Source organism: Psammomys obesus, unplaced genomic scaffold, assembly GCF_907164565.1.
Source record: "Psammomys obesus unplaced genomic scaffold, mPsaObe1.curated_primary_1811, whole genome shotgun sequence".
Classification (NCBI taxonomy): Eukaryota; Metazoa; Chordata; class Mammalia; order Rodentia; family Muridae; genus Psammomys; species Psammomys obesus.
This window is the reverse complement of record NW_026586589.1, coordinates 7,211,513-7,225,561: the sequence shown is the minus strand read 5'-3', so window position 1 is coordinate 7,225,561 and position 14,049 is coordinate 7,211,513. Positions and strand designations below refer to the sequence as shown.

The 14,049-nt window shown below is 54.5% G+C and overlaps 1 protein-coding gene across 2 annotated transcripts in view; it reads left to right on the top strand.

Moving 5' to 3' along the window:
- Nucleotides 1-14,049, top strand: part of Dlgap4 (DLG associated protein 4) — a 148,043-nt gene that overhangs the window by 76,268 nt on the left and 57,726 nt on the right. For both annotated transcript variants that reach the window (XM_055602198.1, XM_055602199.1), the window contains exon 3: nt 12,019-13,087. In XM_055602198.1, the coding sequence (XP_055458173.1) occupies nt 12,092-13,087 (996 nt within the window). In that variant the 5' untranslated portion in view covers nt 12,019-12,091. The remainder of the gene's footprint in view (nt 1-12,018; nt 13,088-14,049) is intronic.

Below are 14,049 nucleotides of genomic sequence, written 5' to 3'. Positions count from 1 at the left end.
AGGGAAGCTGGGGCTTCAGAGGGATCCTTGGAGATTGGTGTCTGAGCTGCCTGGGGGTGGAGCCAACTGCTAGGGAGGTACTCAGCAACCCTCGTCCGTGTCCGGAGTATGCACACGAAAACCAACACTTTTCCAGAAGTAGAAGGTCATTATCTGTTGCTGCTGCCAGACAGTCCTGGCTCAGTGCTTCTTGTTGGGCAGTGGTTATCTGAAGGGGAGAGTGGGGCTGGGGAGCGGGGCTGGAGGATCTGCTTCCAGGCTCACTTGCAGGGTAGCAGCAGGGTCACAGAGCTGCCTGAGTGGGCACCTTCTTCCCCCAGAGCAAGAGACCGAAATAGCAGGGTTTGGCACCTGCAGTGTCCTTATGACAAGTGTGGAGACAGGTTGGACAATGAAACCTTAACTGTACGTCCCAGTGCCAGTTATTCCTGCCAAGCCTCAGTCCCGCCCCCCCCCCTCCTCCCCGGGACAAGGGGTTGCGTTTGGTGTTTTCTCGATTCCTGCAGGCCAGAGGTGGGGTAAGGTCAGAGTCAGCATGTCAGGTCATCTGTGGGGCCTCATGGTGTAGAGGAAGGAGACCATGGAAACCCAGGGCTCCCAGGGACAGTGAGGCAGGCTGTGGATTCTCCTTGAGGTTGGGGACACCACGCCTAGGTACCAGAAATCTCTGGTGTTGCATTCCTGACAGACAGGCTACCAGGGCCGCATCCTTCAACTCTCCAGCATACCTATATGGGTAAGATCCTGTTTTGCCATCTTCTCTTTCAATTGGTTTTTTTTTTTCCCTCTAGGATTTATTTTTTTTGTTGTTGTTGTTGTATGTGCATTGGCATTTTGCCTGCGTGTGTGTGTGTGTGTCTGTGAAGGGGCCAGATCCCCTGGAATTGGAGCCACAGACAGTTGTGAGGTGCTATGTGGGTGCTGGGAATTGAACCTGGGTCCTCAGGAAGAGCAGCCAGTGTTCTTCAGTTAATTTTTTTTCTAAATGTGTGAGGGCGTAGGAGGCATGCTTATGTATGCACGTGCATGTGGAGGTCAGAGGTCAACCTTGCTTTTAGTTATGGTGTGTCTTACTGGCCTGGGCCTGATTTAGACCAGGCTGTCTAGTGAACCCCAGGGATGTTCCTGTCTGCTTTTGTTGTGCCCGATACGAGAGACCCCAAAAGACCACTAGGAGTCAAGTCCATTGCAAATCACTCGAGGATCTTTATTCAAGCTTAAGCTCGGGCCGCCAATCTTCCCTGACGCAGCAGGTTAGAAAGTGAGGCCCTGAGTCTCAGGGAGGCAGAGTTTTTATAGGGAAGAACAGTTCCAAGCCTTGCAACTACAGGGAAGGGAAAGTTTTGGGTGAGGGGGTTCCTTTAGGCAAATTGTTCCAAGCCACCTGGCCTACCCGACAGTTATCTAAGATATCTGCTGGGTGGAGTGGAGGACCCATTAACACGTTCTGTGGCATTTATGACACTTGACACTGAGGACCCATCATTAACACATTTTGTGGCATTTATGACAACCTGCAGGGTGGAGGTGTTAAAAACTAAAAATAAGAAGAAGCAGGGGGACAACCAATATTCTCTGCGAGAGGTTTAGTAGGGGGGTATGGAGGAAGTGGGTAGCAGGGCATGGTGGGGAAAGAGAGGGAAAGGGGGGATGGGGCGCCCCAGAGAAAGAGAAAGAGAAGAGTGTAAGATAGAGAGAAGAGAGTGAGAGAGAGACCACGTGTCCGATCGGCCCTTTTAAGGGGACATGGTAACCACACCTTCCAGGTGTGACCACCTGGCTGGCGACATATGATGATGTCATAGGTTGCTGGGTAACCCAGAAGCAGGTTGTGTTCCAAAATACTAACAGGAGGGCTATGTGGCCCTTCTTGGAACCCAAAGGTGGGGGTCAAGTCACTCCAAGGTCAGTCAACTTAAGACAGAGTCTGAGAAACAAAATGGAGTCACCCCTGCCATCCTCAGTTTCTTCAGCTTCCCGGCATTAGGATGGAAAATGTGAGCTGCTATACCCAGCTTTTTTGGTTGTTTGGTTGATTTTGGTTTTTCAAGACAGGGTATCTCTGTGTAGCCTTGATCGTCTTGGAACTCACTCTGTAGACCAGGCTGGCCTCAAACTCAGTGATCTGCCTGCCTCTGCCTTCCAAGTGCCACCATTGCCCAGCCTACACCCAACTTTTAAAAAGTGTGAGTTCTGGGAGATCCAATTCAGGTCCTTGAGCTGGCAAATACTTTGATCTCCCAGCCCAACAGTGATCTCCCAGCCCCTAAATGCTCTTCTGAGAATCTGTGTTGAGAGTACAGGGTGTGATGAGGAGCTGAGATCAAGGCCCTCCATGATCTGACTTCAGGGACAACCTGTAGACCCCCCGCTTTCCCAGCGCCTCGATCCTTTGACTGTATGTGTGTAATGTTATGGGACAAATTAAATAATGACGATTAGGCATGCAACAGATCTTCTATATGAAAGTGCTTTATTAGGTGGATATAAAGAGAAAGGGAGAGAGGGGAGAGAAGGACATAATGGGGAGAAAGAGAGAGGGTATCACGCCCCGATAGAGAAAGGGTAGAAGGCCAAGAGAAAAGAGGCCAGGAGCAAGACAGACCAAGTTTAGAGAGGGACCACATGGCCGGCTGGTCCCTTTAAGGGGCAAGGTAACCATGCCTTCTAGGTGTGGCCACCTGGCCGGAGACACATGATGACATCATAGGTTACTAGGCAACCCAGAAGCAGGTTTGGTTCCAAAATCCTAACAATGTGTCTATGCTTTTCACTTTTGTTGCATGTTCTCCCCTAACCAGGCTGGGTGGCGCACACCTGTAATCCCAGCACTCAGGACCCCGAAGTAGGGGGGCAGCGAGTTTCAGGCCAGCCTTGGCAACCTAGAGAGACCCTGTCTCAAAAACACAATGCTAGGCAGAAAAAGAGCATCTTCTTCCCTGCTGTTCTGGGAAGATCGCCCTGTCAGGAGAGCGCTTGCTGAGCAAGCGTGAGAGCCTGGGTTTGGTCCTCAGGGCACACAGAAATGGCCACACTAGAATCCCAGCTCTGGGGAGACAGAGACCGAAGAGATCCCTGAGGCTTGCTGTGGAGCCAGCCTAGCATGCTTGCAAGGTCCAAGTCAGTGAGAGACCCTGTCTCGAGAAAAACAGAACAAAAGCAGCAAAACCAAGGTGAGCAGTGCCTAAGGAGCGTGAGGTTGACCTCTGGCCTCCACACATATGTGTCACCTACATACACTACACACACACACACAGACACACAGACACACACACAGGTTGCGGCGTGGAGTTACTGTCTCTCAAGGATCTGGCTGCACACCTCCTCTGGGGAGCCCTGCCATTGCGCAGGTGAGTGCTAATCTCTCTGCGCGCTGGGCTGGGCCTCTAGCTTCCACACTTCCTGGGATGTGTTTTTATGTGCTTCCTAATTGCTGTGTGTTTCTGCCTCCTGCACTCGACCACAGGCTTGAGGGCTGGGACTGTGAGAGTCAGAGCAGGCCCCATAAAGGCTAGAGGAATTGAATTAAATGTGCCGGCAATGGCTGCCTTCCGACCGCTCTGTTCTGCCGTGTGCCGGCTTGACCTTCCAGGATGGTCCCTCTGCGAGGGGCTGAAATGAAACAAGCCTGGAGGGTCTGCCCACTCCTAGCCAGAGCTTCTTCTCCAGAGCCCTCAGGCCAGCCCAGTGAAGTCTTACTGAGCAGGTATTTAGAGATAGTGTGCCCTCAGCATGGCACCATCCGGAGGCTTTGGGAAATGGTGGCAAGTTAGATGTTGTTACCTGAAACCTGAGGGGCAGCGTGGGCTGTCGAGTCAAAGTGCCTGGGTTCAGATCTTTGCCCTGCCCAGTGTGTCCTTGTGCCAGCCATTCTCTCTGGAGACAGAACTCAAAGACCTACTCAGAGGGCTGCTGTGAGAGTCCATCTGTGTGTACCAACCGCTATGGGCATGCAGGAAGCAGGGGGCAAGGCCTCAGAAACGTGACCCGCGGGACTTCCTGTAGCCACCCAGCCACTCTCTGTGGCACCTGCCGACACTGTAAGGGTGCTCTACTTTCATGCTCTTCCTGGGGCTTTTTTTTTTTTTTAATAAAATGATTATTTTTTTTTTTAATGTGCATTGATATTTACCTGCATGTATGTTTGTGTGAGAGTGACAGATCCCCTGGAACTGGAGTTACAGACAGTTGTGAGTGGCTATGTGGGTGCTGGGAATTGAACTGGGGTCCTCTGAAAGAACAGCCGTATTTTAAGCTGAGCTTAAAATGTACCACTTAAGCCCCCCCCCCGTGTGTGTGTGTGTCTGTGTGTCTGTGTGTGTGTGTGTCTGTGTGTCTGTGTCTGAGGAGGCCAGGAGAGGGTGTTAAAGTCTTTGGAGTTGGAGTTTTACGAATTTCCAGGATGCCCATCTTGTTACATGGGTTCTGGGATCTGAACTCTGGTCCTCGTGATTATACAAGTGCTTGTAACTTGTAACCATCACCGTCAAGCCATCTCTCCAGCCTCACTTGCCCTCCTTTTTACGTCTAGCTTTGAGATGGTCTCTCCAAGTTGCTCAGGTTACCTTTGAACGTAGCTGCAGCCCAGACACTGAACCTCCGCTCCCAGCCTCCCAGGCAGTGAGTGCACCAGGTCAGGCCGGCCATGTTAAAGTTGCAGTGGGGTGCCCTGGGACACATTTCCAGCGCAGACCAACCTTCAGCACCTCTATTCCAGGGTTCCTCCTGAACCCCTACCAATCTCACACCCATTATTAAGGTGTCACTTCCCCGCACCCCTCCCAGCTCCCGGCAACCACAAAGCTGCCTTTTGTTCTCCAAGTTTGCTCTGCTCTGGAAATTATACATGTCACGTGCCTGACTTTCCTCAGGCTCTGTGCCCACTGTGGCTAAGTGTCAGGACTTTGTTTCTTTTGATATCAGAATAATGCTCTGCCATGTATCCAGAGCCCCCACCTTGCAGGTGATGGGACCGTGGCTCAGGGACGTCCTGTTGTATGGCTAGAGGGGCCGGGTGAGACCCTTGCCACAGTAGGACGGTGCCTGAACCTGATCGTGCCGGCCCTTAGCTTTAGCTGTATCCTACTGGTCCACACAGGCGCCTCCTGGCTGAGGTCATCACCTCCACTGTCAAACTGAAAAAAGTGGGCTAGGGAAGGTAACCTGCATAAGCGCTCAGCAGGTCCATCAGCACCAGTGTCACAGCCTCCACAAGCTCAACAAATACTTCCTCACTGTGACAGCTGAGGGTGACAGGTCCAGCCAGGCCCTGATGGCAAAGGGAGATGATAAGCCCCTGCTCAGCCCCAACAGCTATCTCCAGAGTGACCCCTGGGCTGGCCTGTAACCTCAGCCCTCCAGAAGGCTGAGGGACATCCACCCCAAGGTGGGTTTTTGACACTAACTCACCCTCTTTTCCAGTGAACAGCCTCTGCCTCAGAGCTCTTCCTCACCTGACTTCCCCATGCTTTTAGCAGCTTTTTACTCTGGCCTGGCCTGGCCTGGCCTGGCCTTGCTTTGTGCCAGAGACAACTCGGAAAATGATGCAGGTGCGTTCCTTTCCCTTTTGTAGCATAAGAGCAAGACATTAAAAATATAAGCTGCTCTGAAGAATAACCGGGGGACCCTGGGAGTGTTTTGAAGGAAACCTTCAGAATTGTATGGATAAAGGTCCTGTGGCCGAAGAGAACAGGCCACTGGAGAAATAACTGCTGAGATTAGAGTTTCTGAGTCGGCACGAGGAGGCTGGAGTCGTGTGGGAGAGTGAGAAAAGACCTGAAATTGATTTAGAGGAACCAAGTAAAGGAATTTTACCTTGATTTCGCCAAGAAGTCTGATGTTGCCTCTCTGCGCCTGTGTTCAGTATGTTCCGGGGCTCATGGTTCTTACTGTATTTCCGTGTCTTTTAGTCATCAGTGAAGAGGACAGGGAGCCGAGCACGGGCCCCCATGACCTCTCACATCTTATGTGAGCCTAGGAAAAGTTGCATGGGCTGCAGTTACCCCAGGGCCTTGCTGGCATCAAGCTTCTTGCCCCAGGAACCCAGTATCCACATCCCGGGCCACTGCACAGAGCTCACTGTCAGGAAGGCCCAAGGGACATCCCTTTGTGACTGACTATCTCAGAGAGGCCAGGGCCTGCTGTGGAGACAGTGTGAGCCACACATCCCGGCAGCCTGCCATCCTGTCCGCCAAACAACTGGTTGATTGAATGTCACGCTTTTCAGACAGTTGCCATGGACACGAACTTGGCAGGAAACAAGAGGGACCTGGTACAGAGTCGGGATCATGAAGCTGTCAGGGGGGAATTGGGGCCTGGGATCTCAGTTTGGTGGGCAGTAGCAGATGCAGCCACACCTAACCGTCGTCCCCCCAGCCTGGGACTTCAGCCACCAGGAGTGTTTCCCCCTCTAACGGAAGTGTTTGTGTGTGGCAGGCCACCCCAGAGTCAACCTGTATGATGGCACACAGATTCTGGAAGTCAGGAGCAGCCTTGCAGCCTGGCTCTTGCCTGGGTCCCTCAGGAAGCCACGTCATGTCACCTTGGCGGGTCTCAGTTCCTCCCAGCCTGGCGCAGGGCTCAGCAGATGCCACCCTGCCTGTCCCACCCTGGTCTGAGAAGCCACACAAAAGTGGTATCGGGGACTGAAGAACACCCACAGCACAGCATTCGGTAGACTGTAGCGCTCTCCACCCAGCCTGTAGATCAGCCTGGCTTCCTGATTTAGTTCACAGTCTCCCAAGACTTCCTGCCACTCCTTCACCTCACACCCTCTCACCTGCTTCTCCAGGCTCTGGGCAGAGGGCTAGCAGCACAGATAGGACAGTGACGCCTGGTGTTACAGTATAGGAATAGTATATCAGGTGGCACACAGAGAGGGGCTCCAGGGGTTGTGATTAGAGATGGTTGTGGATGCGGAAGAGCTTGATGCCCTGGGCCTCAAGGAAGTCAAGAAGATCCTGTAACTGACAGAGCATTTCAGACAGGACGAGGCAGAGCAAGGGGGAGGAAATCAAATTACCAAAATGGAGACCCCTGGGTGAAGGCAGGAAAGGGCTGGCATTCCATCCTGGGCCCAAGGGAGTCTTGGAAGGGATCTGCCTCAGATCCCAGTGCCGGAGTGGCTGAGGTAAGACTGGTGTGAGTTCCAGGTCAGCCTGTACTGCACAGAGGAAACTTTGGCTTAAAAAGAAAAAAGTGGAGCCAGGTGTGGTGGCGCACGCCTGTAACCCCAGCACTCAGGGAGGCAGAGGCAGGTGGATCTCTGTGAGTACAAGGTCTACAAAGTGCATCCAGGACAGCCAAGGCTACACAGAGAAACCCTGTCTCTAAAAAACAAACCAACAAACAGAGTGGAAAGATGGCCCAGCAGTTAGGAGCAGTGGCTGCTCTTTCAGAATACCCAGCTTTAATCCCCAGCACCCACACAGAATCTCACAGCTGTCTGTAACTCCAGTTCCAGGGGATCCCATGTCCTCGTCCGGCCTCCACAGGTACCATGCACGCACAGGATGCCCAGGCATACATGAGGCAAAACATCCAGACACATAAAAATAAAAGTAACAAAAATAAACTGTTTTGTTTTTGTTTTTTTAGTTTTGATGTTGTTTTAAGGAGAGCATTTGCCCATGTGTGAAGCGGTGGGAACTGACCCAGGTAGGGCTGTGGAAGTGGACAGGCAGGACCCAGGGACATGGTGAAGACTCAGCTGGTGAGGAAACTGTTGCTGTTGGGCCCGCCAGAGTGAGTGGAGAGCAGCCTCTGCCCCAGTTCCTGGCCTGGGCTGGTGGGAGGAGCCGCTGAGGTAGATGGGGGTCTGTCAGACAAGCAGAGCAAGACACTGAGGAAGCAGTTAGGTGGGTCTGGAGTTTGAGGGGCACACTGGGTGGCGTTGTGCTCCAGGATATCAACCCTGACAGAGTGTGTGGTGTGGAGAGTTGAAGTTCATTCAGTTCCCGCACTCAGGGTGAGAAGGCAGCAGAAGAGAAGGAAGAAGGGCATCTAGAGACACCCACTCCAACAGCATGAAGGGCCTAGTGACCCTGAAGAACCTATCTTCCCTTCAACACATCACCCCATCAGAGAGCTAATCAGGGGCTGTGTGCTCCCTGGCCCACTGCGAATGTGCCAGGTGTTTGGCTGTTCAGCCCCACTCACTCCTGGCCTCTCAGCACTCAATTCACAGCCCCACTGCCCACGTGACTTCTCTGGCTCAGCACGGGGCAGAACTGTCCTTTCCCTTCTTAAGTCTCTCCCTGTTTTAATGCAACCTTAGAGGCAGCTTTTCCAAGAGCTGCAGATACATCCTTTATAAAAGAGGTGGTGAGGGAAGGGAGGGCAGGAGGGCAGAGTGGGGACTAGCTAAAGGGGGTTAGAGGTTCAGCCAGTGTGGGTGTGCTTTGTCATGACAGTCTGGACTGAGCAGAGAAGAGGGGTCTGGAGAACATCGTAGACAAGGGTAATGATGTACTCAGATAAGCTTTGCTTCTTGAGTCAGTCTGGGTTCTGTCCCTGGCCTCTTCCCTACTTTGCTTTCCCATCCTCTTGGGCTCCAAGATGAGGTATGGCAGGGTAGGGAGGGCCCATCCTGTGGCTGGTGGCTGGCAGCGGGTGGTGGCTGGGGCCACGGAGACACCACAGAGCCCAGAGGGCTCCCCGAGGCGGCAGCAGCTCCCTCCTCTGAGTTTCCGTGAAGGCAATGAGGCTTGTATTAATGAGAGGCAATTATGGGCACCCGGATGGGCCTAAGTATAGCTCATTGAGAAAGGCAGTACACGGCAGCCAGCCACCTCCCTGCAAGGCCACAGATGCCTATTTTAACACTCCCTACAGTGACGCTTTGCCACCTCTGGGTGCTGGGCTGCTGAGGGGCTGGCGTGCAGCAAGCCCAGGGAGAGACCACCCTCGCCCACCCTCGCGCAAATCCCTGCTGTCTTAGAGACCGGAAACTAGTTTGAGGTCACCGCAAGTAAAAGCAGACACAGGATCTGAACCCATCTCCAGCTGTAGGCCAACACTCTGCTATCGTGGGCAGCATTCTAGCCCACAAGGCTTGGCCTGCCCCCCAGGGAGGGGAGGAGGGCAGCATGACAACACAGCTAGCCCTTGTCATAATCTCATAAAGTAAGCTTCATTTTGACGCCACAGAAGAGGACACAAGCTCAGGGAGCTGATTATTCGACAACGGTGCCCCGCAGTGAGGTGGCACTCCTCAGAGACACAGTAACGCTGAACTTATGTCAGGGTCCACGGGAAACTGACCTGGGCCCTGCAGTGTGGGTGCACAGGCTAAGGTTTCCTGGGGAGCCTCGAGGATGGCTCTGGAAGAGGCCAGCACACTTACCAGGCTGAGGGAGGGGCTGGGCCTCAGGGCAGTGCCAGCAGACTGCACTGATCCCTCGGGGAGCTGTGAGCAAGGGCCCTGTAGGGGCGTCTGGAGCAGGGACAAGGACATCATGGAGGCAACCGGTGGTTCCATGCAGGCTGCCCCCGGGGACGGAGCGGAGCCCTGCAAGGATTTCCTTCTGACTTAGAGCAGTTTGTAGCGGGAACTTGGCTGTGAACCATCCACAGCTGGTGCTCTTGGCAGCTGGAGCCGGAGCTGCTGAAGGGCCGATCAGAGGCCACCAAAACACGCCGTGGCCACGGTGCTGTAGTGCGTGCCTGTCACCCCAGCACTCGAGAGCCTGGGATACGAGGGCTTCTCGTTCCTCTGCTTGAGTGAGGAGAACCTGCCCTGCCCTCTGAGAGGTCATGAGCACTAGTAAGCCACATGCCGATGGGCGAAGACCAGTGCTAACAAGGCATGGCCATCTGGAAAGGGGGGGCTTTTCGAAGAGCCAGGGGAGGGGAGATAACCTGGAGGGATGGCTTGGTGGTCAAGAGCGCTGGCTGCAGCCTGGTGGTGGCGTCACACACCTTTGATTCCAGCTCTTAGGAGGCAGAGGCAGGTGAGTTTGAGGCCAGGGCTAAACCCTGTTTCAAATAACCAAAACGAACAAATAAACAAAACCACTAGCTGATCGATCTAACAGAGGACCTGGGTTCAATTCTTTGCACCTACATAGTTAACAGCCATTTGTGGCTCCCCTTCCAGGGAATCTAGTGCCCTCTTCTGGCCTCTCTGGGCACGAGGCATGCACATGGTGCACAGAGGTACAGGCGGACAGAAAACACATATGTAAAATTAAAAAAAAAATGAGTAGGTGTCAAAAAACAGACCAACCGCGCAGGGGCAGAATGGGAGACGATATTTGCATATTGCCATATCCGATAAGGGTTTAAGGTCCGGAGCTCAACAAGAATGGCAAACAGCGCAGTGAGAAAGCAGCCAGGGGACTTCAGCAGACATTTCTCCAAAGCAAAAACAGGAATGGCCAAGGGTCTCCGTGACGGGGTGCTCAACATCTTTACATATGAGTGAAATGCAAGTCAGAGGCACAGTGAGAAGCCTGATGTGGTGGCGGGTGCTTGCCGTCCCAGCACCGAAGAGCCTGGGGCAGGAGGGTAGTGAGCCTGAGGCCAGCCTGGGCTACACTCTGGCATTCTGACCTCTAAAGGTTGGCTCACAGCTTGGCAACAGGGTGACCTGTTTCATCTGACTCTAAAGGCTCTGTCCACGTCAGACAAGAACCTTGGGATCCGGTCCCGACACCTAGATCTGCTATGATCCTCTCTTTATCTCAGACCCTTAACTTCATGTCCGCAAAGGACTCGGGTATGTTCTTGATCCCGTCATGCATGGCTTCAGGAATAGCCCAGATGCCTCTGGATTCCGAGTACAGGTCAGATCAAACCTTAAGACTCCTCTGAGCAGGACTCACAGGGCCTAGAAACCTGGCTGTCCTTCATGATACGGCCAAGAAGAGGCCCAGAAACAGAAAGGAAGGTGGCTAAGTTACGAACTGGTGTTTTCAGGGTGGTCCAGGGAATCTGCTAAATCCAACTGCCCTGTTTCACAGATGGACAAAGTGAGTCACAGTGACTCCATCCATTGGCCACTCTCTTGTGAGGCCTGGCCCTGTCCCCTTGTTCTAAGGCTGAGCCTCTCTTGACTCTGAGTACTCTGTTCCCGGCTACCACCGTATCATCCCAGATGGCAAAGATGAGCCTGTGGGCTTGTCGGCATCTCTGATGTCAGTGGCCCCAAACACACAGCCCAGAAGCCATAGTCATTTGACATCTGGGGAGGGACAAAGAGCTTACAGGGGGCACGAAGATCCCTCTGCTAAAGGTGATCTGGACAACACTGTCTCTGGCCACAGGTAAGGTAGGTTCTAACTAGCCCTGCTCTTTGGAAGTCTTCTTCTCGTTCTCCTCCTCCTTCTTCTTTTGTTTTTTTTGAGACAGGGTTTCTCTGTGTAGCCTTCGCCGTCTTGGACTTGTTTTGAGGACCAGGCTGGCCTTGAACTCACAGAGATCTGCCTGCCTCTGCCTCCCCAAGTGCTGGGATTACAGGTGTGCACCACCTTGCCTGGCCTCTTTGGAAGGCTTTCTGGCCCTGGAAAAGGCCTAAGACAAGTAGGGCTGAGGAGACCGGAAGACATGTCTACCAGAGCACCGAGGCTACTCGGGACCCTGGACTCGGGACCCTAAGATTCCCTGTCTTGAGGAGTGGCTGTTGGGGGTAGGGTGGACAGGGCTTTGGATAGGGGTGCATGCGTGTGGTGCCTCGTGGTGACAGTCAGGACGGGAAGAGCGTGGAAGTAGGCAGCTCCGGGCCCACATTCCACTGTGGAACGGGGAGGGCCCCAAGAACTCGGAGTCAGGATGTGGCTTTCCGGGTTTCCGGAACACCTGTCCCTTCAGGCCTGAGGAGGGTGTCCTTTGCTTACTGTTTGGCTGGCCGCAGTCACAGCTTTGAGCATGAGCAGAGGGTGCAGACCTCGGCATCTGCTCTTGTCCTTGGCCCTGTGACAGCAAGGGCAGACTCCCTGCCTTAAGCCATTCTCGGCCTGCTCCCGCCCTATCCAATCCAGTCCTGTCAACCAGCTGACCTCTCTTTGTCTCTCTCCCCAGGACAGCTGCTGCCTGGGACAGGTGACCCAGGTGCCCCACTAGGGCAAAGGCCCCTGCCCCACGGGCCGGGATCATGAAAGGCCTCGGTGACAGCCGCCCCCGCCACCTCTCCGACAGCCTGGACCCACCTCATGAGCCCCTATTTGCCGGGCCTGACCGCAACCCCTACCTGCTGTCGCCCACAGAGGCCTTTGCCCGGGAAGCCCGCTTCCCTGGGCAGAACACACTGCCGGGGGATGGGCTTTTCCCGCTCAACAACCAGCTGCCTCCACCAAGCAGCACCTTTCCCCGAATCCACTATAACTCCCACTTTGAGGTGCCCGAGGAAAGCCCGTTCCCTAGCCATGCCCAAGCCACTAAGATCAACCGGCTGCCTGCCAACCTCCTGGACCAGTTTGAGAAACAGCTGCCCATCCACCGCGACGGCTTCAGCACCCTCCAGTTCCCGAGGGGGGAGGCCAAGGCCCGGGGCGAGAGTCCTGGCCGCATTCGCCACCTGGTCCACTCGGTCCAGCGCCTCTTCTTCACCAAGGCACCCTCCATGGAGGGCACCGCGGGCAAGGTGGGTAGCAATGGCAGCAAGAAAGGTGGCCTGGAGGACGGAAAAGGCCGAAGGGCCAAAAGCAAGGAGCGGGCCAAGGCCGGGGAGCCCAAACGTCGAAGCCGCTCCAACATCTCAGGCTGGTGGAGCTCAGACGACAACCTGGACGGTGAGGGCGGGGCCTTCCGCAGTGGCCCTGCCTCGGGGCTGATGACTCTAGGCCGGCAGCAAGAGCGCACCCAGCCCCGCTACTTCATGCACGCCTACAACACCATCAGCGGACACATGCTCAAAGCCACCAAGAACACTACCACGGAGCTGACTGCCCCGCCCCCCCCGCCCGCGCCCCCCGCCACCTGTCCCAGCCTTGGAGTGGGCACCGACACCAACTATGTCAAACGAGGCTCCTGGTCCACTCTGACCCTCAGCCATGCCCAGGAGGTCTGCCAGAAGACCTCAGCCACCCTGGATAAAAGCCTGCTGAAGTCCAAATCCTGCCACCAGGGTCTGGCCTACCATTACCTGCAGGTAGGGGAGGGTGGGGCAGATAGGGTGGGACAGGTAGGGGAGGGTGAGGCAGGTAGGGTGGGCAGGGCGGCTGTGGTCTGGAGCACCAGCAGGAGCACAGACTCACTGGTGAGGTGGCTTTGCTGTGTGCTGAGCATTGCTTTGCTCAGCTTTGGAATCAGAGGTTGGGGGCCTGTTAAGAGGACCCCTGGACTCACAGTGTTCTCAGCAGATGTATTAATTAGGCCCTTGGGAGCCCAGCCCCAAAGAGACTGAACTATACCCCTGCCCTTTAGATGACAGATCTGGAAGCTATGCCATCTCGCCCCCCTCACAGGACCAACACATGGCATTCTAATGGCCAGATTCCTGCCACTCCCATGAGACTGGATTCTCCTCGAGGACACAGACCACATCTGATGCAGCCATATGTCCCCTAACGCCCAGGACAGGGTCTGGCAGGGAGGAAGGGTAGATGGACAAGTGGGTAATGAAGAAGGACACCACTTCCTGAGGACCAGAAAGTGAGGGGCAGCCTAGGGCCACCAGCCTAGAGGCCTGACACTGGGATGGGGTGGGGGAAGCCTTTCTCTTTTCACATGAGGTTTGCCCTGAGGAACTCCCTCAGTGAAGACTCGTGCTCTGAAGGTAGCTGGGGTTCGGCTTCGGCATTGCTGTTACACAGTGAGGTGGGCCGGGTTCTGCAGGGTGGGGTGTGGAGACAGAACCCAGTGGTAGAAGGAACAGTGCACTTGTGGAAAGGGCTGCTCTGGTAGGGAGCACTTGTCCCCGGGGTGAGCAAGCGTGGTCCTGGCTGGCGTGAAGAAGTCACATCAAATGCATTATGAAAAGATGAACTCCAAGGTGTGACAAGGGCCAAGTTCTTGTCATTCTGCATAAAACTCCAGGGACGGTGAGACTATGGGGAAGGGATGCGCTTTTGCAGCGACGGGAAATTGAAATCTGGGCAGCCTCTTAAATAG